The following is a 25,856-nucleotide window of genomic DNA, read 5'->3' as shown; positions in this document are numbered from 1 at the left end:
TATTTTAAACCTTATTCAAGAATTCAAACGAAAAAATATATGCTATTTTACATTAAAATTTCTACTTGCATTCTAGATTACTTTCTTTTAATTTTGTTCCAAAGTTGGAAACTCGTCACGAAAAACTAAGTGTCACATCACTCACAACTAGAAGTTACAATATAAAGAAGTTTTAATACATAGCCCACAAACTATTTGCATGACCAAAGAATTAGGATTTTATTAGAAAGATTACACAGAAGTCACACTGCTTGTGTTACTCTAACTCTTGCACTCCTTTGAAAAACACAACTCATGATATTCCTTATGTATTGCAAGAGCAATGCTTTCAAAAGCTGAATGCAGGAAAACTATTTGGTTTTGCCTACAAAGCCAATACTGTTGCACTGATTTCAACCACCCAAGATTCAGAAGGAAATGAGCATGAATATAAAATGTTCCTAATAGATAATCTAAATATAGAATGACTTTAAATAATCTTTGTACTTTACAGACTGGAAGCAGATATAAGAGGAAGTCTTTAGGACACAGCAGTGAAGCCCTCTCCAGAGATTAATCCTTTTTCTAACTCTACAAGGTCTTGAGAAAACTAACATTTGCATGTATAAGCAGATGGTTATAAATTTAAGTAACTCATGTTTTCTGAGTTTAAACCAGGCACATATACACACACGAAAACTCACATGCATGGACACAGAGAGCCTCAAATACACAAGAGACCGAACATAACCTTCCTTACCTTCCTGCTCTCTTGTAATCTTTTTTGTAGGATCTCTCTGATGATGGTGATCTTCTGCTGTCACGATGTCTATGCCTCTCCCTCTCCCGCTCCCTTGGGGAGTTCAAAACACAAGTTAAATGAGAAATCTGGCATTTCATACATTCCACACCTGAAAGGAGCACAGAAGCAGGCTGAGATCCTGTTATACAAAATAACACACATGTGCTGACTGCTAAAAACCAGACATTCTTAGCAGCGACCTTCAAAAACTTGTAAAAGACAGTCAACTATCTCCTCTGCCTTTGTCATACAGCCATCCGTCTCAATATGACAGTTAATTCATACTGTACAGATGTAACTTCTACAAATTCACCACAGGACCTGTTGCCATTCCTAACGCCTCAAGGAAGGGGAAGAAAACCTATTCTGTGCACAATAGCTTTGTATGCACAGCAGTCATTCAAGTGTTTCACGCGAGCCCTCTCTTCTTCACAGCCACCTCAAGCACACCCAAAAAGCAGACAGACACAGAAAATCTGCATCATGCTGAAACTATGAATCTCATCTACAAGACTCAATTTGCACATACACATAAAGAACTTGATCACCCAAACATACTTCTGGGGCAAAAGAGCTTTAAATTAACTGAAGGCTTGCGGAAGAGTGGCTGGAAAGCTGCCTGGAGGAAAAGGACATGGAGCTGTTGGTCAACAGCCAGCTGAATACGTGCCAGCAGTGTGCCCAGGCAGCCAATAAGGCCAACAGCATCCTGGCTTGTATCAGGAATAGCGTGGCCAGCATGATTAGGGAAGAGATTGTCCCCCTGTACTCAGCACTGGTGAGGCCGCACCTGAAATACCATGTTCAGTTTTGGGCCTCTCACTACAAGAAAGACATTGAGGAGTGTGTCCAGGGAAGGGCAACAAAGCTGGTGAAGGGTCTAGAGAACAAGTCCTGTGAGAAGAAGCTGAGGGAACCAGGTTTGTTCAGCCTGGAGAAAAGGAGGCTGAGGGGAGACCTTATCGCTCTCTACAACTACCTGAAAGGAGGTTGTAGAGAGGTGGGGGTCAGTATCTTCTTCCAGGTAACAAGCCATAGGACAAGAGGAAATGGCCTCAAGTTGTGCCAAGGGAGGTTTAGGATGGATATTAGGAAAAATTTCTTCACCAAAAGGGTTATCAGGCATTGGAATAGGCTGCCGAGGGAAGTGGTTGAGTCACCATCCCTGGAGGTATTTAAGAGACGTAGATGTGGTGCTCGGGGACATGGTTTAGTGGTGCAGTGTTAGGTTGACAGTTGGACTCAATCTTGAGGGTCTTTTCCAACCTAAATGATTCTACGAATCTGTGAAATTACTGTGTACCTGAGGCAGCAAATATCACACAGGCAGTTGTCATACTCCGCTAACAGCTCACAACTTGTTAGCTCACAGTCATTTGTACATCTGTCAATCTCCCAGTAAATGACTATGCTCATACACAAGGAATTATTTATAAATTTGTGCATCAGGTGGTTTGGTGGGCTAACAGAATTAGTCAAGTTCATTTATGAACATACATATTTATGTTTCCATATGCATAACATGAAATAGAATGCACACTTACAGAGCACAAAGTTCATATAAATTATCTATTGTTCTTCCCCACACCCATTCATCCTTTTCTGCCTGTGCCTTGTTCAAGCATGGATTTCAGTCTTCAGAGAGAGCATATTCTATGCCATCTGATTTGCTTGAGATGGATACTGTGCAAAAAAACCACACTAAGGCTGGCAAACAGTTCTCATTAAAATAAACAGACACATTGTCAAGCAGACCTGGAAGGTGTTGGCCTCAAGCAGTAATCCACAAGTGTTTGAGAAAGAAGCTGCTAAAAATACGCATTTTTGAAACTTAAAACTGAACTTTAAAATCTAAACAATAAATTGTGAAATTATATGGCAAATATTTGAGTCACTTACAGAGGGCAGAAAATTCCACAAGCTTGTCATACAGAAAAGGCCAGTGCCTAAATACCAGCTGCATTCAGTTTTAGGAAAATCCTCTTTTGGAAATAAAAGTAAACTTACTGAATGTAACATTTGGGTGAGGGTTTTTTGGAACATGGCTGTCTAATGTTCTGCAATTAAATATCTGCATATCTAAATTAAAGTGGCTTTGTTTCCACAGGCACTATGTGTAAATTAATGTTTCACATGTGATATGAGAAAGCTCAGAGCTTCTAAAATTAGAGCATGTGATCCAAGTGCCCTGATAAATATTTAGATACTTAACTTTCCAGTACCTTTCTTTGAATATTTTGACCTATATGATTAGACACAAAAAGAGCCACCAACAGAGCAAATCTAAAACATCTGAAAGATTTAACTGACAATGGTTTGCTCTAAAACACCATGGAGCAAATTGCATCAGGTCAGCTCATAATTTGCAAGCTGTTTGTGTCTATGAAGCACAGGGACAAAAGCTTCGTGACACATCCCAAAAGAAGCACTCCACACTCATCCATCTGAATCTTAAGATGTCAATGTAGCCTACAACTTGGCTATTTCTTTTAACTGGTGTATGCTAGTTATCACCTCAGTCCTCTCTTGAGATGACAGGCTGGCTTGCCAAAGTCTTCATCCTGAAGAGAATCACATGGGCTAGTCTAAGCACCCATTAGGAGGTCCTGTGAAGCCTCCAAACATCTGTACTGGTCTCCTATGAGGATGAGGACAGCATAGGATGAAGAACACTGTGCAACGTGCTTTCCACTAAAACACCTCACTGCAGGGATTAGATATGTGCACCTATCAGACTGTAAACCCCCTCCAAGTGCTGGTTCTCTACAAATACAGTGCTTACTCAAAGAAAGACCAAATTCAAGTAACACATGGAACCCTAACTGTGGTACCTAAATCTTAAAATTTGAAGAGCTGGGACTTAAATGTTCACAAGGCTCAACTTTGAACGCAGTTTTCTGCGCAAAGTTGTGCCCTACTCTACTTTCATGCCACATGTGCACAAATGGTAAATACCCACGAGAGTAGAGCACTACTGAGCAACCTGCTCAGTCTTCAAACAAGAACTTCTTTGCTTCCAGCTATCTCCATGGACAAGGGCAACAAATCTGTCAAGCTTGCAAAGGTAAGGCAGAAGCAGTGTACCCAAAAGGTGTAAAAACAGTAGCTCTTTCCATCAGACCTGAGTACTGACTACCTCCCAAGCCAGAGGAAAAAAACAAGGGTAAGGGAAAAACATTGATGCAAACAAATACTACAGGACAATAATCACAGCTTTCCCTCTGCAGGCAGAAGATACCTCAAGTTACCTGCTGCGCTCATAACTCCTGTGATGAGGCGATATCCTTCCTCTGTCATACTCTGTCCGGTGCCGACTGCTTTCCTGCCTCCTCCTATCCGGACTCCGGCCTCGATCCCGACGATCCCCATGGTTAGTGGACCGATGCCTATCACCATGGATGTGACCATGTTCACGATGTCGGTGCTCGTCATAGTGCTTGCTCCTCTCTGGAGACCGCCGTTCACTTTGCAATTTCTCTCCCTGATACTGACCCGTGTGCCGAAAATGGCTGCCGCCGCCACCACTGGTGTTAGTAGCGCTGCTCTGAAAGGAGCCAGAGTTGTGCTGATAGCTATTGAAGTTAGGTGGTGGGAATGATTGCTGCGAATACCCTGTGGAGTACACAGGCTGGTAGTTGACTTGCTGTGGTATGACCGGTGGGGGTGGGGGATGCGGTACTGTGGGAGGAGGCATCATGTAAGGAAAGGTGCTTTGCCCAGCAGGAGTTCCTGACACAGGAGCGTTGCTAGGATTTGGCACAGGCGGAGGAGCGGGAGGGAAGCACGGAGGGACTGGGAAGCTCTGCCTCATCTGGTGGTTTGGAAATGGTGGCCTCATGGGACACTGGCTGATGGGATTTTGTGTGGAAGGCGGCACTGGAGGAGGATAGGGCACAAAGTCTGGCCTGGGGGGCATGTAACTGGTGGTTGGAGGGTTTGAATAGGTTGTTGGAGGGGCGGTTTGCTGGTCATACTGGTACTGTACAGAGGGCTGTTGTGGGTGAAGCTGCCGTAGGTTCTGAGGGCGGTACGTCTGTGTTGAAGTTCTTGTTCCTGGTCCCCCCTGACCACGGGGACATCCTCGCCCGGAATGGAAAGACATGGCTCACCTTTAAATGAGGAAAATAAAAGTCCAATGTCACACAATTTTTGTAGCATGTCCTTAATGGATTTGCAGGAAGTACTCCCGAAGCACTGAAATTACAGTTTCTGCAATTTCCTTTAACAGAAGCAGTGAATGATGTCCACTGTCTTTCACTGGGAGCTTTGTGCTCCTCGGACCTCTGGTACAGGTCATTTATGCCCCTTTGATTCATTTAAGCCTCTAATCCACACAAGCACTCTACTGTCTTTAATCCTGAACTCAAACTGGACCACGCTCTCTGACTTAGGGCAATGTTAATTTCAACAAACGACTGATATGACAACTGGCCAAGTCCCATAACGAGGAGTCCTTTCTAGAACACGATTCTAAACTTCAGGCAGAACGACTTGACTAACATCTCATTGTAAGTTACCTGGTCCAACAAACCACGTAAGTTTTAAATGAGATAGTAGCAATTTACATTCACAATTGAGACCCAAATTGTGTAAAGGACTGAATTCAATAGATATTTCAAAGTATTTTAAGGTAGGTAGGTGTATTTTTGTGGAATGAGAATCTTGCAGGTTACCAAAAAAAAAAAAAAAAAAATGTTACGTAGACTGTGCTGTTACTCCAATTTCATCAAAATAAATGGCACCCAAAAAATCCCTCAGCTGCCTGCTTGGCCCTGTTACCCTTCCAGCAATTGCCACTGCTGCATGTAGGCTTAAGTCTTGCTCAAAACTATGCATATATTTAATTCATTGTATTAAGGTTTGTAAATGAAAACAACTATGCTTCATTAAAGTTAAAATTCATTCTTTAATTACAATGTTAAGTTCCAAAAACTGGAAAAAAAGGAAAAAACTTTTAAAATAAAATTTTAAAAAGTCATTCATGGTGTCTTGGCTGGAATGGAGGGAGAGGAAAAAAATTAATTAAGCAGTTGCAGAAATCAAATCCTGTTTTCCATAAGGGGCAGACAGAGAAGGAAAGGAGACACACATAATTGGAAAGATCATCAAATAATGAAAACAAAGCCTCCCTTTTACTGAGGCTTTGCTGATGCTGAAGTACACACAGAATATTCTCCTACCTGCTACCATGCAACATGGCCAACCTAGACTACTCGGAGCACTGCTTTCAGCTGCATTCCAGTGCCAGTGCTGCTGAGAAAGAGCAGACAACTTTTGGTCAACCAGAAGGAGAAAGGAAAAGAAATGAAGAGGGAAAGGATGGACATCAAGGAGGAGGAACCAAGAGGACATTAAGTCTCTCCTTACAGATGCAGGGCTTAGAGGAAGCCACTGGAATTGGTGGTGGTGGTGTTCATTCCCTCTCCAGAGAAACCAAACAAAGGCCAAAGTAAGTGAGATTTCTAGGAGGAAGCAGTCATGATGGTAAAGGCACTTGTTCCTTTGAGTCAGCCTGTACCTGCACAGTACCCTCCCACCTTGTAAAGGGTCTCAAAAAGAAATGGGGGGGGGGGGGAGTCCATTTCCATATTGTCTGGTAATAGTGCAAGCTTTTGTCATTATTAATTCTAATCCATTAGATGCTAAATCAGTTTTGCTTTAGTTCTTCAGTCATGACCTTACACAGCTCAGGCTTGTAACAAAAAAAAGCTGTTCTATACTTTGCTGACATTTAAATGCACATTTTATTTAAACAGGCTGAGCTAAACACTTATGACCTTAAACAAATTAAAGCAGAGGCCACTGTACCATAGTGCCTTGCCTTAAAGCACAGGTTTTTTTAACATGTCATAGGATCCAAAAATAAAAAGGTCTGTTTATCAACTTTCTCTAAACAGAGCTCTTCCCCAACATCAGAGAACGGCTCTGGTTCTATCACCTTAATTTCACTGCTTCAGAACGCACAGAATCACAGCTGCAAAGAAACACAAAACAAGATACATGAAATGATTTCAAACACCCGAATAATTTTAAAGCTCCCTCTACTACAAACTTTGGTCACATTCAATTTTCATTTAAATTTAAATAAGTTCAAAACCACTGTAAAGGGCAAACTCTCCTTTTCCTGTCATCTAGAAGAGGAATTTTATTGTGCTGGTGGAGGCCACCACGCACAAAAGTACCGTTAAAAACACCAAAAAAAACCCTCGTCTCCCTGCAGACACACAGCTGAGAGGAACAGGGCACTGACACCAGGCCACATCCAACCACCGCCTCCCAACGGTCTGTAACGGCCGCCAACCGGCCACCGCAGGCTCGGCGGAGACAAACCCGGCGACGAGACCGACACCCGGCCGGGCGGGCGGGCTCCACCGCGCCGCCTTCCCGCCGCACGGCCCCGCTCCCCCCCACGGAGAGGCCTCCTCAGCCCGGCCGGCTGCCGCGGGAGGCGCTGCCGGCAGGGGCCGCCTGGGCCCCGCCACCCCCAGCCCGGCGTCCCGGGGACCCTGCCCCCGCCGCGGCCCCAGGCACCCCCCCGCGCCGCGCAGGGAACCGCGGACACCGCCAGCGGAGTGGCCTAAGGGAAGTCCCCCCAGCCCGCCCCGCAGCCCCCCAGCAGGCAGCCGGGCCCTCCCAGCCCACCTGGCGCCCCGTCGCCGAGGCCGGCCCGGCCCGCAGCGCGCCGGCTCCGGAAGAGGAAAGCGGTGGGAGGGCGCTACGGGCGGAAGCACCGCACGCCGGCAGGGAGGGAGGGAGGCAGAGCCGTGTTGCCGGGCTTCCCCGTCCCAGCCTTTGGCCGCCGCAGCATGAGCGGCCCGGCGGCCGGCAGCGGGGAGCTGTCCCGCGGGGGCTGCCTGCGGGCCTACCCGGCGCTGCCGGTGTGGGTGGTGGAGGACCACCAGGACGTGAGTGCCCGGCGCTGGGCAGCGGGGCCGGGCCGGGCCGGGCGGTGGGATGGGGAGTCCCCCGGGTCGTGCATGGGGAGTAGCTTCGTTTGTTTCTGTCCCCGCCGTGGGAAGGCTTAGTCCGGTAGGTGGGAGAGAAGGGAGGTGCGCGGTGGATGCGCTGTGTGGTCGTTGGCGGCATGCCGGGGGGATGCGCCTGCCCGCCGTGTCACCGGCGTGTCCCCGCTCCGGTGGGGAGCAGTCCCAGTCCCCGTCCCCACGGCCACGTACAGACCCTGCACCTGCGTTCCCTTTCACTAAGGAATCATAAATGAAGTTCAGTGCTCAGGTGACCTGACTTTCATTCCTGATTCAGTGATTCAAGTTAATTAAGTCGGATTTTGGCATCCTTTTAACCAATTACTGCTGATTTTTTTTTTCTTTTTTCCTTCCTTGGGTCGTAGTTGCTATAGTTAAAAGGAAATAATACCTGTGATACACTGCTTTTAGAATTACCCAGGCATCAGTGCAGTACTTGGAAGCTCAACCCTACAGTGTATGACATGCCAGCAGTAAACTGGTAAATATTAATCACATCCTAACAAGTAGAATAACTTCTACTGGATGAGAAATGTTAGATTTGGAAATTGCCGGGTTTAGTTAAGTAATTAAACGAGGGGGTGAAGAAGGAGTTGCTTTGGAACTGCTTTTTCTGGTTTCCCATATGGTTTGTCTATAGTAGCGTAAACTGAGGCTTTAGTCTGAAGTAAGCAGATTGTTCACCCAGTGGTGCAGAAGCCCACTGATTTCAATGAGGATTGCTGGGGGCGTGAAGACCTTGTGGAGATAAAATTATTAATGCCATCAGTGTCTTGCAAACAGAAAATTTTAGTGTAATAAAGTTTATTAAAGAAAATAATGTTCTGAACTTGTCAGTAAATAATACAGGTAATTTTTGGTAAGACTCACTGAAATATATGATGCTGCGATAGCTGGTTTTCTGTGGTAACCAAGGACTAGGAGTGTCACTGTGATAGGGGTGCTGAGATAATGACTATTAATGATTCATCTTTGTTTCACTCTTTGTACTTCTGTTTTCAGTTAACAAAGTCTATTCATACTAAATATATACACTGTGTTTTCAGTATATTTGTGTGTATGCATTGGTCTGTCTTGCATAAAGCATATATGGCCTTTCATCCCAAAGTGTAAGGACTTTATAGAAATTTATATAGTCCTTTGCTGACACTTATGCTCCTCTAGGGCAAGGTGTCACGAGGTGCATCATACTTTGATTAATAATAACAGCTAGTGTAAAGGAAATTTTGTTCTTAATCCAAAGCAGGAGAACTTGCAAGGTTCAAGATCCTAGTTGCTCATGTCTTCCTTCTCCTTCCTCTCCTAGTCTCACAACTTGTAGTAACGCTTACCTAAGATAAAACTTTAATTGCAAAGATTGTGGGTTGGTAGGTAAGCGAGATTACTTCCTTTTTCCAAAGAAGTAGAAGTCATGGCTCAGGGAACCCTTGTTATTTTTAACCTTGTTTTATCTGCTATTACAGTAGCATACGTATAACTGCATATGTAGTGGGTAAACTGAGGAATTTATTACTAGACAAATGAAATGCTGTCCAAATTTCAGCTGTCAGTCATGTTTTATGGTTATGCCCATGCAGTACACAGGATTTGTCATCTTAATCGGTTTTATGCCAAAAAATTAGCTCAGTTTCTGTTGTAATCTAGAGATCATGTGCATTTTTTGTTGCCCAGTCCTTTTACAGTCTTCGCATTCCCTGTGTAATAGGACTGTGATTCACAGTCCTTGCGGGATTTGTTCTGGTAGCTAAGGCAGTTACTGTCCCATAACTTGGAGGGACTCCATGTACTGCAGTTCACTGTAAGAGATATCGTGAATCAGCTGTCAGTTTTCTCATTTTACCACCCTACGTTATGGCACTTCGGGGGTTTACTATGCTATAAATTGATGAGTTGCCTCATCTCCTGTTCTTCCCACCTTTGAGTGAAGACCTTCAGCAGGGGATAAAGGTGGGCAGTTGAGAAACATAGTCTCTTTATTGCAACCACTAAATCATGTGGGGATTAGGAATTAAGCCCTTTCTTGAAGGAGGTTTGGTTAAAAGATCAGATACAGTTTAAATGATGGTGTGGTCAGTTTTCACTCTCTCTCCATTCACTTAGAAAACACAGGTAATGAGATGTTTTTGTCTCCACAGCACTTACGCATGGTGAGGAAGCTTTATAGCATGGAGAAGGCAATGCAGGGGCAATGTTCCACAGAAGAGGAAAGGCATTCCTGGGGTTCAATTGTAAATGAAAAAAACTAGGACTTGAGTTGAGTGATTAGGGAGAAGAGCTTCTGCAAACAAGATTTCCTGTAAAGAAGGAAAGAGGGAGTAGAGCTGTGATTCTTCAGCAGCTCCTCCTGTGTGGAACTCTTGGATTTAATTTAATAATGATTACATTTCTTGAGCTGTCTTGCCACTGGAGTTGTTTCTCCTTTGTATTGTTTTCCATCACCTCCTCCCTCTAACCCAAATTCTAAAGGAATAAGAGTGGGACTAGTGTTTTTGCTGTTAAAGCCGTTGAATTTTTCAGCTCACTGGTTACAATGGAAATATTTTTGTCTTGTTTTAGGTGCTGCCTTTCATCTATCGTGCCATTGGTTCAAAGCATCTTCCTGTCAGTAACATCAGCTTTGTTCATCTTGATTCCCATCCAGATCTTCTTATTCCTGTGAATATGCCTGCAGACACTGTATTTGACAAAGAAACTCTTTTTAGGTAAGTCAGAATACTCTTAAGTCTACTTCCTGCTGCCTTTGATTTACAGTGAATATTGGTATGACTGCGTAGGATGTATGAACAAAAGAGGTGTAAGTCAGCCTCAAGTTGTATCTTCCGTCTTTTCACTTTCGCTGAAAACTTTATTTTTTCTGGATGAAAAAATTTGTTTGCGTTTTTGAATGTAGGCAAATATTTAAGTTGCATATCAAGCCATCTAAGACTTACAACTTTACTTTGTTTAGTTGTTCAATAGTATATTTTGTTATTAGGCCAATTAGTAGTTCCTCTGAGTAACATGACAGCACCCTGATTGTATGCTTTGTGTCTGAAGAGCTGTGATTTTAAAACAGCTTTTCTGTCTTCATACCAAAAGATTGACTTTGAGATTGAAATAACTTCTGCTATGTTGACATGGTGAATATGTGAAGTTGAACAAGATTTTTTTATTAAGATTATTAAGACCAATATTTTCCCACAACTTCTTAGGTAGGTAACAAGCCATAGAATGGTCTTTGCTATTGTCTTTTTTTTCCTGTTCTAAAAAAAAGTATTGATTGATTGCTTCAGTGTATCAGTGATTTACAGCAATGACAAGATAATGTAACTGTAATGTAAATGTAAGTAATTGTTATCATGCTATTCATAGTCAATATTTTATTTTCTGTGTTGGATGAATAAGAAGTTTTGTGGGCTGTATCATATACCTGAAAAATGGGGTGTTGATAATCAGGAAAGCTGCTATTCTGTAGGTACTCTTTAATTACTGAGATTATATTTTAAATCTACTTTGAGCAGTTTACAGTGAAATACTCCCTTAAGGTCTGTTTGAAGTTATTTACAACAGTGTTGATGATGCTCCGTGTACTTTCCTCTGTGTGATGTATCAAGAGAAAAAGGACAACAAATCCATGTAGTTTATAATCAGAGTGCCATGCTAAGCGTGAACCTGATTGCCCTGTATAAATCTAACTTTTTAAATTCGAGCGTAGACATTTTTGGTCTGTTTTATGAATAAAGATTTCCCTCTTTTGGTTTCTTTGATGATGTGAACCTTACACAGAGTACTAATTTGAGATTATTTGTGTAGGGGTTTTCAAGATGTAAAAGATTTTGTTGTGTTCTTTGCCATGTTTTATTCACAGGGAAAGTAACAGCATTATCTCCAGTATTTCTCTGTTCATTACAGTGAATTAAGTATTGAGAACTGGATTATGCCTGCTGTTTATGCTGGCCATATTTCTAAAGTAGTGTGGCTTCACCCACCCTGGGCTCAGCAGATCTCAGAAGGAAAACACCATTTTTTAATTGGGAAAGACATATCAACAACTACAATCAGGTAAATTGTCTGTTGTCATATGCTAATAATATAAAGGCTATCTTTATAGCTTTTCATGGGCGTTGTTTTTGTGTTCTTGGATAAAGATGAAAGTTTAATTTGTATTTGTGAGTTCTGTAGGACCTAATGCGACTATTTGTGTGAGTGGATGCAGTTAAAATTGTGCCTTAAATTCTTTTTTTAATAGGTAATTCTGGCTATTCATATTTCATTTCAGCTACCCAAGTTTTAAGTAAGTTCTCTTCACTGAAGTCAAAATCTTAGCAAGCAGTAATTTTTAACAGAGGATTTGGGTAACGAAGAACAGCAATTAGATCCTCCTCAGCCCTCCCTTATCAGAACAAAAAAAACCCAGTTCCCTCAGCTTCCCAGTCATGTGCTCCAGCTCTTTAATCACCTTAGCAGCCCTTCTGCAGTTTGCCCAAAGTTTGGCAGAGTATGTCAAACGTGACCTCATTGGTGCTGAATAAGAGGAGAAATTTCCTCACTTCCCTTGATGATTCTGTTTTTTATGGTGTGTATTTTTTTGTTTGTTTTTTTTTGTTTTGTTTTGGTTTGGGTTTTTTTGGGGGGTGTTAAGTTAATCTACTAGTTAAGTGCTGAAACAGATACCTAGGCAGACAGAGAATTCTCCATTATTGATAAAGTCAGAACTCAACTGGATGAGGCCCTAGGCATCCTCATCTAGCTTTGAAGTTAGTTCTCCTTCAGTCAGATGATTGACAAGAGACTTCCAGATGTCCCTTCCAATCTTAATCATTCTGTGATTCAAGTTCCCGTGACAGCCCCTCATAATTCTGTGGGATGCAGTCAATGACAATTTCATATTCACCCTATTCCCTGCATTGTGATTTTGTACAGCTTGAATGAAAGTTTACAAATCAAGTCTGTTGTCAGCATATCAGAATAAATCTTTTGAAGCAAGTATAACAGAAGGCAACAGAGCTTTGTTTTACCACCTGAGAACACAGAAACTTTACAATTCTGAATCTGAGGCCTAAAGTAAACATAAATAATAAGACAAAAGCTAGTGCTTTCAGTTACAGTTGACCATGAGAACTAGCAAACATCTAGAAAAAATTCATGATGGCTGAATAGCTCTCCCGCAGATCCTCTGGTTGCTTTAGCAACCTTGAAAACAACAATTCAAGCTGCCTTTTGAAGATGATTGTGTATCTTTTCTTCAGGTTCTAGGCTTACAAAAATTATGAAGGAAGAAAGGGAAAGAGTCCTCAGAAACTTCCTAGAAGTTTTGCTGACTACAGGTGGCTGGATAGGCAACAGATACCTTAGTTAGCGTCCCTCTAAGAAAAAGGCTGTAGCATGAGCTATTGTTGAACCCTGGAGAATTTCTGAGAAGAGGCCCTGTGAATGCCCATCAAGAAGATGAAGTTGTGATCCAGGCTCTCACCTTAGCAGGCTTAGGATGATCCAGCCACAAGACATGGGGGAACTAAGGTTCAAATTTCTGCTGCTCATTAAATTATTTGTCTTTGTGGTTGATTGATGATGATACCCTGCAATCAAATAAGGCATTAACACAAGTGAGCAGAAGTTCTCACTTCTTAAGCTTGTTTTTTAATCTGAATTTATGATGCTCAAGGTTTAATGTACTGAAATACGGCTTCAAAATAATATACTTTAAAATTTCCCGATAAGCAGAGTTTTTAGCATTGGTTTTAGTTTGTTTGTTTGTTTTTAATTAAGTGGATGCCATTGATGTGTAGGTATTCATCCTCAAGCTACCTGCACTCCCCCACTTAGAACAGGGAATCTGTATCGGTGGTAAAGTTAAATGCTACCTATTAATTCATAATATTTTACTTTTACTAAATCCATATCCATGGGTTTCAGGGGAATTCTCAAACACAGCTTACAGAATTTTCCTTAAAAAAAAGGAAATCCAAGACAAAATATCCATAGCTTTGCAGTCTTATATGCCATAATATTGACAATATCTTGTTAAATTCTGAATGTTGTCTTTAAAATGCAATTCAATGACAAATTAATCTTAGTAGCACATAGTGTACAATCTTGTTCTTATCCATTAAAAACCTTGTAGGGCTATCATAAAAAAATAAAGAGTGAATTTTAATATATTGATTCAGCAATAAAGAAGTATAAAAAAGTTCAATTTAAAACCTGCAGATTAAAATAAATAATTTTGTGTGCACAGTTTTATTGCTTTTGTTACACATCAATCACCTATTCATTTTTCTTAGAATCCCTTAAGTGTACGTTCTTTTTCCTAAGCTCTTTGCAAAGATTAATTGTGAGTTATTGTCAATTTTAGGGTTACCGGTACGGATCATTACTTTTTAAGTGATGGTCTTTATGTCCCTGCTGATCAGCTAGAAAACCAGAAGCCTTTAAATTTACATGTCATTCTCATCAATCCTACTGAAGCGTCAAACAGCCAGGAAGAAAATGGTGAAGTAGCATCTGCTAAGAGACTGAAGCTAAATACAGATGACACAGCAAGCACTGCTTTCGCCTCTTCATCAGTGGCTCCTGGTGACCTTGATCACAGCACCCCAAGTCTGAAGAAAGAGGAAGAACAAAATGCAAGTGCCCCAAACAAGGCAGAAACATTGTCAGAGTGCTCAGCTTCAAGCTCTCTCAGTGAATACTCAATAAGGGAAGTTGTTAAAGATGTCTGCCAAGTACTGCAGAAAGGGGATGCATATGTTTTAGACATTGACTTAGATTTTTTTTCAGTTAAAAATCCGTTCAAAGAAATGTACACACAGGTAAGCGTGACAATGGAGAGGCCTCGTACCATTCTGTCCTGGTTTCAGCTCAAGGGTGTATGGCTCACTTCTGCTTGTTGCGTGCGTCATAAAAGCTGTGCATGGGTTTCTAACGGTAACATTCCAAATACCCATAGCAAGATTCATCAGGGACAGATGACAGATTGTATCATTTTTTACCCCCTGTTATGGTTTGAGAGACCCATAACAATTTGTTGTCATTTAGACAATCATTCTATCACCCGATGACCCCTCCCCACCTGGGAAAGGGAAATCGGGAAAAACAAGAAAACCTGAGAGCTGAAGTATAAACAGATTTAATAAAATAAGGTTAGATAATTAACATTAACAGCACTAAAGAACTGATATTGATCCCGACACCAATACGGAATATGCAAAGATTATACTCAGCCAGTTATATCAGTAGGAAGCTGTGCACTCCCAGCAGTGGACAGCAAATGTGGGACACTGCGAGCGCTACGGCTTCAGGAGGAAGGGAAGGCCTCAGGGCTCCGGCACCAGGGCACGAAGTTCTCAGGATGGCAGCCATCAAGGGAGAGAGAGCGACTTCGCAGCAAACTTTCTAATTTATAATGAGTGTGACGTTGATGGTATGAAATAATCCTGTTGGCCAGCTTGGGTCAAGTGCCCGGGTCTCGCTCCTCCTCATCCCTGCACCTGGCTAGCTCAAAAACACTGAGACCTTGAGACCCACACACCATAGCTGGCTGTAAAGTAAATATTTTCACAAATTCAGACACTGGAGTCTTCTGAAAGTGCAGTTTTCCCAAGCATTAGAAGAGAAATTAGTCCTGTGTCTCTCAAACCAGGACACCCCCGAAGAGTGGTAGCTTGTCCTAATGAGAGGCTGTTACTTTCATTTTCTTTGTTTGGACTGCTGAGTATAAGGGTGAGCAAGCAGCTCGTCTCTGATGCCGTAGATCTGAGCTTAAGACTCTGCCTTGTATTCCATTTATAACTCGCCTGCACAGCAAAGTTGGCTTGCCTGTACAGAGTCATAAATATGTAGATTCTCAAAGGTGCAAAGCAGTTAGCAGCTTTTCTTGACGTGAACATGATTTTTAGGAACCAACTAATCTGCCCTGAAAATTGGGCGTGGCATTTAGGTTTACAAATTCTTCTGCAATATGTTGACTGGTTTTAGCGTTTAAATCTCTCTTTAACACTGTTTTAACCTCAGCTTATGCTGGAGAACATCTGACATCTTTGAGTTTCAGCTAGGCTATTGCTTCCTTGTACACCATAAAGAAGCAAATATAGCGTCCCTGACGTCTGTGAGCTTCTGACGTTCAGTATTTAGGATCAGAGAGTATCTTCAGACAGTGTGCATTGCCAGTTGCTCTGAGTCACAGAGAGAAGCATACAACAAAGGGAAAGCACCGCAGGGGGTCTTGCCATATAAGAATAAAATTCAATACCTCTCTTAGGTAAAATACACTCTGAATAAAATAATGGAGGAGGTTTGGGGTTTTTTTATTTGGTTGGTTTTTTTGGGGGTGTGGTGGTGTGGGTTTTTTGTTTCTTGTGCTTTTTTTTGGTTTTGTGCTGTTCTCAGTTCTAGGAACAGCTTTAGGAAGTGGACTTGTGCAGAGCATCCAGTGCACCTTTTTTGATATAATGATTTCATTTGCAGCTAATATTTCTTAACTAGGTTACCTTTATTGTAAATTACAATAATTCCATTCAAAAATTTTCAAAAGTTAACACTTGAAATGTAAGAATACAAGGAAAAGCTAAAAAGCAAATATGGTTCACCAATAGGGAAGAGTATTGTCTTCCCACCAAAAAAGTCTAAAATCGAAAACGTTGCCCTAAAGATGCTTTGTATTTCTGTAGAAATTGACTAGTCTACCCTTTCCTTCACCCTCTGCTCCTGAAAAATTCATAAGCATTCACCTTTTGAATACTGTCAAATAAATAATAAGATCTGTTTATCCTTAATTAATTAAACCTGAATATTATCAAGGAGTAGGGCTGACAAGCCCCCCTGTAATAGTTTACTTGCGAACTTGGCCAACCAGCCTGAAGACTTTACCTGTCCGGTTTTCATTTACGAGCATACTCTCCTGTTGGTTTTGTCTGCCGAAATCTGCTATCTCAGTTTTACTCAGCACCTTGTTGGGACCATAGTTCAGCAAAATGTGTATTTAATTTCGGAGACTCTTTTAACTAACAGACTGTAAATGTTTAGTTTTTAAAGCTGTGTTCTTGAAGTCAGGTTTAAAGTTAAGCAATTACAAAATGTTCGGCTTGAGGTTGTGAAGTATTACTTTCTCAAACCTCTGAGCCTCTTCCTTGCCTGCATTTATAGAAAGTTGTCTGCAGTACTAGAGTAGAGGAGTGATCTTAGTAACCAAACTCTTTTTTGAAGAAGGAAGACTTTGAGGATTTTGTTTCTCATTTCAAGAGCCTAATTTTTTGTCTCTTTTTTTTTTTCTTTTTCAAAGACAGAGTATGAGCTTTTGCAAGAGTTGTACAATTTCAAGAAGCCTCATAGAAATGCAACAGAGGTATGGTATTTCCTTGTGGGATGCATGAGGGAAGGATTCTTTTGATTTACCCAATAAAAATGAGTTACAACAAGGAAGGAACCCGTGAAAGTTGCTTAATGAAGTGGTCTCCAATTAAGCTATGCAGCATGCTGAATGCTAATTAGCAGCATCTTAGGAGTTCTTTTCTATTAAATGTTTTGGTTAAACATGTGAACTGCATAAATATTTAGCATGAGAGTGAAAATGAATTTCTGTAAACAAGTAATTGACAAGGAAGAAATGAAAACATAGTAAGTCATCTACAATCTTGTTCTTTGTATTGCTCAGCAGGGCTTTGATTTGAATTTTTTTTTTTGTTTTGCTTTGGGGTTTTTTCTTGGTGAGGTTTTTTTATTTCTTTACTCCAGGCTCTCCCCTTCCTTGTTGTAGTTGTTCTTCCTTAAAAGTCAGAGCTCAAAGCCTAACTGGTATTTCACCTATTTATTTAGATGTGGAAAGGCCGGTATAACACCACTGTAATATACTTTTCATTGTATGCATTGTGTGCTTCCGAATTATGGAAGTGTAAGCCTGCTGTAGCTGCCAAAATAGGCATTCAGCCCTAAGCCCAAACCATGGAGACAGCCATGTTAATGGTCATTACACCAAGTAATTTCTAAATAAGATCTTGTCTTTGCTTTCATAATCTCATCTGAACACTAGTACAGAGAGATTCAACAAATACAATTATCACAGATTAATGAATCCTAATTAATATGCGTGTATAAGGAAATGGAGATGTGTAGAAGATTGTCCAATTGATTTTCATGTTTCCTAGTCAATCAGCAATAAAAACTGTTACCTATTTAAAAGGCAGTTAAATGTGAAAAGGGGTAAACGCTTCTGATTTAAGTTCCCAATGTGATTTCAGGGCATAAGTTATTTATAAAAGCCAACAAGTTTATAGGAGGCAACTGAAATGGTAAGCAGAAAGAAGGTAATGGATAAGTGTAGAACTGAACAAGACAAGACCAGATTCATGGATTGGTTTATAGTGAGACTGTCAATTTAAGGGATTTGAAGGTAGAAACCTAGTGAACTTTGTGTTTTTTTGAAGTTGCAGGAAATATCCTAGAAGTCTAGTCTCTTAAAATCTGTTTTTGTAGTTCCAGAGTACGGTTAGACGTACATTTCTATCATACTACAAGATAATAGCATGTGGTTTGGGGGTTTTTTGTTTGGTTTTGTTTTTTAAGTTGTATAGAGGGGGATCGGACGCGTCTTTAAGGTTAGTTACTGGTGCTGCTTGGAAAGGTATCTTACTCATCTCCAGGATAAGAACATAAAGCTGTATTTCATGACTGGTGGATATCCTCAGCTCCTCTTAAAAATTAGCCCAAACTTGGCATCGTTTGCCAGAAGAAGCAGCATCTGTTATATGATACAGCCAGCAGAATCCTAAGGAATTGATACATTCTTAGTTGTTACCCATCTATTCCAGTGTGTCTTTCAATAACTTTCCTTCACACACCACTGCTCAGAGCATTTTTAATACCAAGTATGCCAAGCATAAGCATTGCTTTTTATTTTATATGTTATGTAGGATCTCTCTCTGCAAATGTTTGCTTGTACAACTGTATTCATGTATGTAGCATCACTCCAAGAAGATTGCCTCTTTAGGTGTTCTGAAATTTTTAAAGGCATAAACCTATGCAGGATCAGAGCAATAACTGACATTTTAAATTAATTCCATGGCATGCAGGGTTGAAACAGCTTCAAAGCATCAAATAGCCCATTTTGGTTTGTTTTTCTGAAAATTCATTTGATTTAATAATATCATTTTTATAAAACCTTACAAAATTAAATTCTTTGTTTATTATAAAAAGGTAAAGTGTGTACTCATCTGAGCGTTTCAGTGCTATAGAAAGTAATCCAACGACTAGTCACATACAGTTTCTTTGCTCTCCCTAGTGTATTCTACCAGCATGTAGATGTGGCTTTTTTGTAGGAAAGACAGAGCAGAGAGGTGATTTTTTTCTGAAGGTGTAACAGCTTCTGCAGACATGCATTCTGATCCTCTTGAAAAGATGTTCTGTCATAATGAATCAGTTGTTTCTGATTCCCCAACTCCAGTAGAACAGTCATTTCAGAATTTAAATCATAGAGTAAGCCGTGACATTCTTTTCTCTTTTTTTCCTAACATACTTTTATATGTGCTTATTTAAAGGAGTGCTTGCTGGATTGTGTTGAAAACCGTGTTCATCAGCTGGAAGATCTGGAAGCAGCGTTTGCAGATTTGTGTGACAATGATGATGAAGAGACCCTACAGAAGTGGGCTTCGTATCCTGGGTAGGAGATTTCTAAATGGCTTAAAATGCAAAGAGTAGGTTGGGAACTGATTAGCCCAGCACTTTGCTGACAGAACATGAAAGAAGCTGCATAGGATCTATGCAAGGCTACCATTTTTCCTTTAGTTCTAGAGGGGAAAGAATCAGACAAAACAAAAGAAAAGGCAGTCTGCTGCCTTCAGTGCCATGGTAAGCCTTCCCAGATCAGCCTTGTATGGCTTCATGCAGATTGTGTTGCCTGTGCAGCGAGGCAGATTTGGTCACTAAAAAATTAGTGATCTGTGTGAAGCAGAGCTCTCAAAAAAGGAAAAAACTGCAGAGGATATGGAGAAGAACTTATTTGGTGGTCCCGAAGGCTCTGCTTTCTGTGGAAAAATGGAAGTAAATGGAAGTGAATGAAAGACTATACCTGAGCGACAGTGTCCAGAAAACATCTCAGCAGCATCCACTATGCTTTTAAACTAAATGTTTTCAGCTGTAAAGGAACAGCAAAAGTCTGAGCTTTCCCTTGATAGGAAAATCACTCATTTTCCCCATCAGATGTAGCAGTTGCTGTCAGACCTGTGTAACAGTCTGTGTAACAGTGACCGCAAGCGTTTCCTATCAAGTTCATACAACTTTGAGCTACAACAGTTCCTCTCCAGATCTGCTCTAAAAGAAGTGCTAAGATGTCTTGCCAGAGAAAGGTGCGACTATAGGGGCTTGCTAAGAAAGACCTGGTGAAACAGTACAACGGTACTGATAATTTTCGTTTTTCTCAGGTGTGAGATGACACAGAGGGGCAAATTTAATTTTCAAATCCTAGGCCATGATAACTTCTACTTTATTTTTTCTCTCTCTTGGTTGTTTTTTCTTTTTTGGGGTTGGTTGGTTTTTTTTCACCACTTAAGCAATTGGAAACACATGTATTTACCTTATGTAAAAAGTTTTGGTTTTGTTTTAACTCCAGAATGAAGCCACTTGTTCGACTAGTTCACAGTTTGAAAACCAGGATGGAAAGCCCAGACTACGAAATGGTAAGTGACTAGGTAAAAAAGCAGAAAGTAGATTTCAAAAGCATGGCTTCAACAAGAAGGAAAAAAAACACGCTTGATTTCAGACTTTCATCTTGATTCAGGACTTTTGAGATTTTGGTATTTTTCCCTTTTTTATTATCTCTTATTACTTAGGCCAGCTTTTCTTTTTAAAGCTTCTAAAATTCTACTCTATTTGTCTATATTTAGGCAACATTAGCCTGATCTTTCACCTGGAGATAATGAAACAATCCATACAACCTCCAGAATTTTATTATTTTTGTTTAAAAAACAAGTTGCGAAAACCTACTCTTGTTGCCTGAAGAGGTTTAAGTTACATACTGGGCTAGAGATAATATCTTAGAGACTTTTCACACAGATAAGCTATATCAATAACTCATCAATAGAACTTAAATCTCCGTTTAATTTACATGTAGGTCCATCAGGCTGGTCTGACCTGTGATTATGTGGAGCTTCCCCACCATGTTAGCACTGAAGAGGAGATTGAAGGCCTCATACAATCCATTAAAGTTCTACTAAAAGATATGCCTAAACCCACACTTGTGACGGTTGCTCGGTAAGACTATGTAGATACTTTTACTTTAAAACACTCAGACTGCTTATTACAAAGCTAAATTATTCAATCAATATAGACTGGTGGGTGCATCTTAAGTTCTGTCTTAAAGTGGAAGCCTTACAGCGTAGTGAAAATTGACATTTGAAAATGTTGTTTATAAGCCAGTGGACAATATCTAAGGGAATGTTCTGTGCTGATGGCTGGTTTTACTGGGCTTTAGAGTAGCTAGTGCGGGTTTCAAAAGCAGTGAAAACATTATGATTTAATGAACTTCAGCACAGGCTATATAAAACCTGTGATGAGGTCTGGTGTGTATTGAGATTGATAGCTGTCCCTGAGTTTCATATGTCTCCGCTACTTTTATTACTTGTGCTAGTTAGAGCAGAGCTAGCTTGGACAAGCCTGTATGGGCTGAAATTACAACTTCCTTACTCTCTTGTTCTAGGGTTCATCATACCACAGATAGGATGGTCTGTTTTCAGTGGAACTTCTGATGAAAGGGGTTTTCATCTCATAGGCTGAAAGGGATTTATATTTTAGAAAGCTCTATTAAAGCTTTGTATGGGATAAAAGTTACGCTTCCAGGACTGTAAGGGTCTTATTTGGGAGAACAGGGTGGAGTTTGAGGCCAGGGAGACTTGGGAGTACCGGGATTCTGTCCTGGGAAAAATTAATTTGAAGACCACAGTGTATCTGGTGACAAATTGTTGTAATATAATCACTTGAAAAATACCAGGTGTGCCCTTAAAGGGCCAGCAACAATAGCAGAAGATAACATGAAATTGTTTTTGTCAAAAAGAAATAGTATGGCTAATCCCTACAATAAAAAAAGCTATATTTCCTGTGCCAGCTGCAGAGTTATCATCCCCGTTGCAGAGAAAATACAGAATCATTTTTGTAGATCTTGACAGATGTGAAATCCAAGTGTCAGCTCTGCTTTTTTACTGTATCTGCAGTTCATTAATAGATACTATAAATAATGTTATATCCCAGGGATTTTGAAGATTTCTTTTTCAACTTTTCCTACCTACTTAACTAGTAGCATTTGTATTTTTCAGTCGTAACTTTCTACTAGTCCTCTTGCTTGAACTTTGACTGCCAACATGTTCTGTATCAGAGTCGGGAAGAGAGTAGAATAGGAAGGATGAATAGGTCACATTCCTAATCTGCTCCAGACTTTCTATTCAACTTGAGGCAAACTGTTACTGTTTTAATTAGTGAGGAGCAGCACAGTGCTACACTTTGAAGGGATCCTAGGATGCAGAACTCGTCACAGTTTGAAAGTAGCTTCAGCCTAGACACAAAGCATTACAAGAATACAAAATGTGGTGATGGTGGTGATATCTGTACTTTCTCATGCTTTTTTCAATTCCTTGTTACAGATCAAGTTTGGATGACTATTGCCCTTCAGAGCAGGTTGACACCATTCAAGAGAAGGTTCTTAATTTACTACGTTCGGTGTATGGCACTCTGGATGTGCACTTAGATTACTCAAGCACCACATCTTCTTTGTGACCTTTCTTCATGTATTGCCCTCTAATGCAGTGGATTAATTTAAATTGCATATTAGCTGTGGTTGCAAAGGGGAAAAATACTGTTATTTCAGCAGGTGGCACTAGAACCCAAGCTGATCAAGAGCTAGTTTTGAGTTGCATTGCTTCTCTAAGTCTGCTGCATCTGAACAAATGTTTGGCTTTGTTCAGATTAGTTCTGTGATTATTATTTTTACTGTCTTGCTTCTTAAAATTTTTGTCCATAAAATGTATTTTTTCACCTAATGTCTGTAAAAAAAAAAATAATATATATATATAACTTCTTAAAATAAATGGATTTCTTTTATGTAATTAAACTGTTTTTGATGGAGTTTGTTGAGTAACATACATCTTCCTGAGTTGCATTGTACCTTTTAAAAAATTATCTCAATAATGCCATTAGGACATTAGGTTTACATAGTGATCTTTCTTAACTGGTGCGTTCAGATGACCAGGCATCCCTCTATCACTTCTCTAGAGCATCTTATGGCTTCTGCCCCATCCACAGAATATAATTTATATTTATACTCCATTGCATTAATATTGTCTTATTTTGCCTTAGAGTATTTCATTGGTGGCTGAGATAATATCTCTAATGTACAGACATTGGCCTGCTGTTTTAATTTTTATGTGTTTTTGAGGATAAAAAGTATGTCTGCATGTGCATGCTTTTATCTGTTGAATCCTGTAAGGAGTTGCATTGATGTTTTCTTCAGATACAAAGATTTAACTTCACTGAAGTCGGCAGCAAAACCTTTTGTACCCGGTTTTCGCTTATTTCAGTATTGCTATTCGGAAAAAAAAACAGATTTAGAACCATTTAATTTAGAAAGCAATCTGGTTCTAGAGAAAACTGCCACTTCCAGAGGAAAAAAAAAAACACAGGACTTATTTGGGAATGAAACTGAAATGGGAAAGAGAAGATACCACCTAGAATAGTGTCTTTTATTATGAATAAATTTTGCTTGTAATTTCTTCTGAAATATTTAAGTTCATTTGTTAACATTTGTATTTGCTCTCCAGAGACTTTGTGCACTTTTACATTTTCTTAGTACTTCTGCTGTTGATATAAATGACTATATTATAGATTGCAAATATGTAATTATTTTTAAATATTTCTTCCAGTAGAATAAATTCCATGAGCATGGACCCATTTTCTTCTTGCTTATGCCTTCTGTCACAAAGACATGGCTAGCCTTGGATCCGAGATCCTTAATAAATCATAATAGCCATATATTGTGTACAGAAGTTAAGTGGAGTTAGATCACATACTATTTGTGTAAAGATATTTTTTTTTAGGTAAGAGATGTTCTTTGCTGGGCTTTGAATAAAGTTGTAAAAAAAACAAACAACAACAAAAAAAAAACCAACACCACTTTGGGTCAAAGGTGCCAGGGGTACTCCTGTGCTGTGGAGAGTTATGTTAGTCCCAGAGAGAGAACTGCACAAGGCCATGCCATGGCCAAAATGGGCATGGCTTTGTTTAAAAGCCTTGAAGTTGGCAAAAATCACACATGTGGAGGCAGGGGGCACTGAGGGCCACTCTTGGCAGTTGGATGGCACCTGCCTCCATGGGCTCCTTCTCTGGGGATAGCAAGGGAGAGGGATGAAGACATGGCCGGGCTCACCACAGGCTGCGGGTAGGCTCTCCACCATGTGCTGGATGTACCTTCTGGCAGTCTAGGCCCGTTGTTTCCTGAAGCAAGATCTGGCGCTTCACCTCTGTATTAGTGTTAATTCCTAGGACACACAGACATTTCCTGGAGGTTCTTTTTCCCTTTCTTCTTCTGCATTTTTACATGTCAGTTGCTGAGGCGAGCAGCTCCAGTGCCGGCACAATCCACAGCAGACCGCTCTAGTGTGGTGCACAGTGGGGTTTCCTGAACCAGAGAAACCTCAGGGGAGCAGAGAGACCCACCAGGAGCCTGCAGCTCCTGTGACAACGACTGAGGAGACCTGGATGGGGCCAGGAGCAATGGCAGCCAAGATCCCACACACCTATAAAGGAAACCCCAGGGAGCACTAGCGGCCAGGGCATAGCATGGCAGTTCGTGCTGGACAGCCACTGTGACTGCCGGGTGGATGAGGGAGCAATGGTATCCAGCCAGCAGAAGGCCACATCCTCTGTAAAGTCACCACAACTGACACAGCTTCACAGAGCTCTAATGGGAACATGCTGCCTCCCAGGTGCCAGGCTGCAGGTTGTGCCCTGCTCTTAGGCCAGAACCGGATAGCAGCAGTGAGCACACCTGTGGGAGATGTGCCCACCTAGAGGAACTCCTCTGCTTAGTGACAGAGCTCTGGGAGGGGGTGAGTAGACTGAGGAGTACCAGGGAGTCTGAGAGAGAGATCAACTATTGGAACTGCACCCAACCTTCCCTGGGACAGGCCTGTGGGGCAGACAGAACACATGTCATGGAGGATTCCCTTCACTCCCTCCACCCAGCAGAATGCATTGACTTAAGGGACAGGGGGGAATGGTGACAGGTTCCTGCCTGGTGCAGCAGACAAATCTCCATGATTACCCCACCTTCCCAGGTGCCCTTGCACAACAGGTACGAGGCTCTGCAAGTGGGACCAAATGATGAGGACGATGGTTCGTCTAGGTTGGAGGTGTCACGAGGGTTAAGTTGGCCTATGCCCCACATCAAAACCACTTCCATGAAGAAAAAAGATGGGTCATTATCATAGGAGACGCTCTTCTGAGGGGAACAGAAGGCCCAAAGTGCTGACCTGACCCACTTCTCAGGGAAGTCTGCTGCCTCCCTGGGGCCCGGGTTAAAGATGTGACGAGAAAACTTCCTACCCTGGTACAGCCCTTGGATTATTATCCATTACTGATTTTTCATGTAGGCAGTGATGAAGTTGCAATAAGAAGTCCAAGGGTGATCAAAAGAGCCTTCACGGCCTTGGGACAACTGGTCAAGGGATCAAGAGCACAAGTAATGTTTTCTTCTATCCTTCCAGTTGCAGGCAATGATGAGGGAAGAAACAGGCAGACCCAGCTGATCCATACCTGGCTCTGTGACTGGTGTCATTGTCTGAATTTTGGGTTTTTGGTCACAGGTCAGTTTACATGACAACAGGCCCATGGGCAACAGACAGGGTACACCTGTCTTAAAGGGGGAAAAGTATCTTCGTGCAAAAGTTATCAGGGCTCATTGAAAGAGCTTTCAACTAGATTTGAAGGGGGAAAGGGATAAAACCAGGCTCACTAGTGATAAGCCACAGGGTGGCATGCCAGTGTTTGGTGTTTGAAGGCCAGTGTGCTAGTGAGATCCTCCAGTTTGCTCCACAGTGTGCTGAGTACACTGGAGCGTATTTGAAATGTCTTTATAC

At 41.2% G+C, this 25,856-nt stretch overlaps 2 protein-coding genes across 3 annotated transcripts in view; one reads left to right on the top strand and one right to left on the bottom strand.

Moving 5' to 3' along the window:
* DROSHA (drosha ribonuclease III) overlaps window positions 1-4,886 on the bottom strand; it is a 69,270-nt gene extending 64,384 nt beyond the window's left edge. The window contains exons 1-2 of the mRNA XM_082479094.1: window positions 4,030-4,886; window positions 740-832 (exon numbers count right to left, since the gene is read on the bottom strand). Coding sequence (XP_082335220.1) covers window positions 740-832; window positions 4,030-4,883 — 947 coding nt within the window. The 5' untranslated portion in view covers window positions 4,884-4,886. The remainder of the gene's footprint in view (window positions 1-739; window positions 833-4,029) is intronic.
* A 2,647-nt stretch (window positions 4,887-7,533) lies between these two features.
* LOC309686887 (UPF0489 protein C5orf22 homolog) lies at window positions 7,534-23,666 on the top strand. 2 transcript variants are annotated; one of them, XM_082499682.1, is made up of 9 exons: window positions 7,534-7,686; window positions 10,321-10,466; window positions 11,656-11,805; window positions 14,099-14,555; window positions 17,024-17,086; window positions 19,275-19,396; window positions 20,345-20,411; window positions 20,846-20,985; window positions 22,368-23,666. In XM_082499682.1, the coding sequence occupies exons 1-9, from the start codon at window positions 7,588-7,590 to the stop codon at window positions 22,498-22,500; spliced, it is 1,377 nt and encodes a 458-aa protein (XP_082355808.1). In that variant the 5' UTR covers window positions 7,534-7,587; the 3' UTR covers window positions 22,501-23,666. The 2 variants fall into 2 exon arrangements, with proteins under 2 accessions (XP_082355808.1, XP_082355809.1); XM_082499683.1 differs by lacking the exon at window positions 7,534-7,686 and having other exon boundaries at window positions 10,418-10,466; window positions 11,612-11,805.
* Window positions 23,667-25,856: the final 2,190 nt, after the last annotated feature.

This window comes from Vanellus vanellus (genome assembly GCF_965231255.1).
Source record: "Vanellus vanellus genome assembly, chromosome: 2".
Taxonomy (NCBI): Eukaryota; Metazoa; Chordata; class Aves; order Charadriiformes; family Charadriidae; genus Vanellus; species Vanellus vanellus.
The sequence above is the reverse complement of the archived record's forward strand: the minus strand, read 5'-3'. Positions and strand labels throughout refer to the sequence as shown.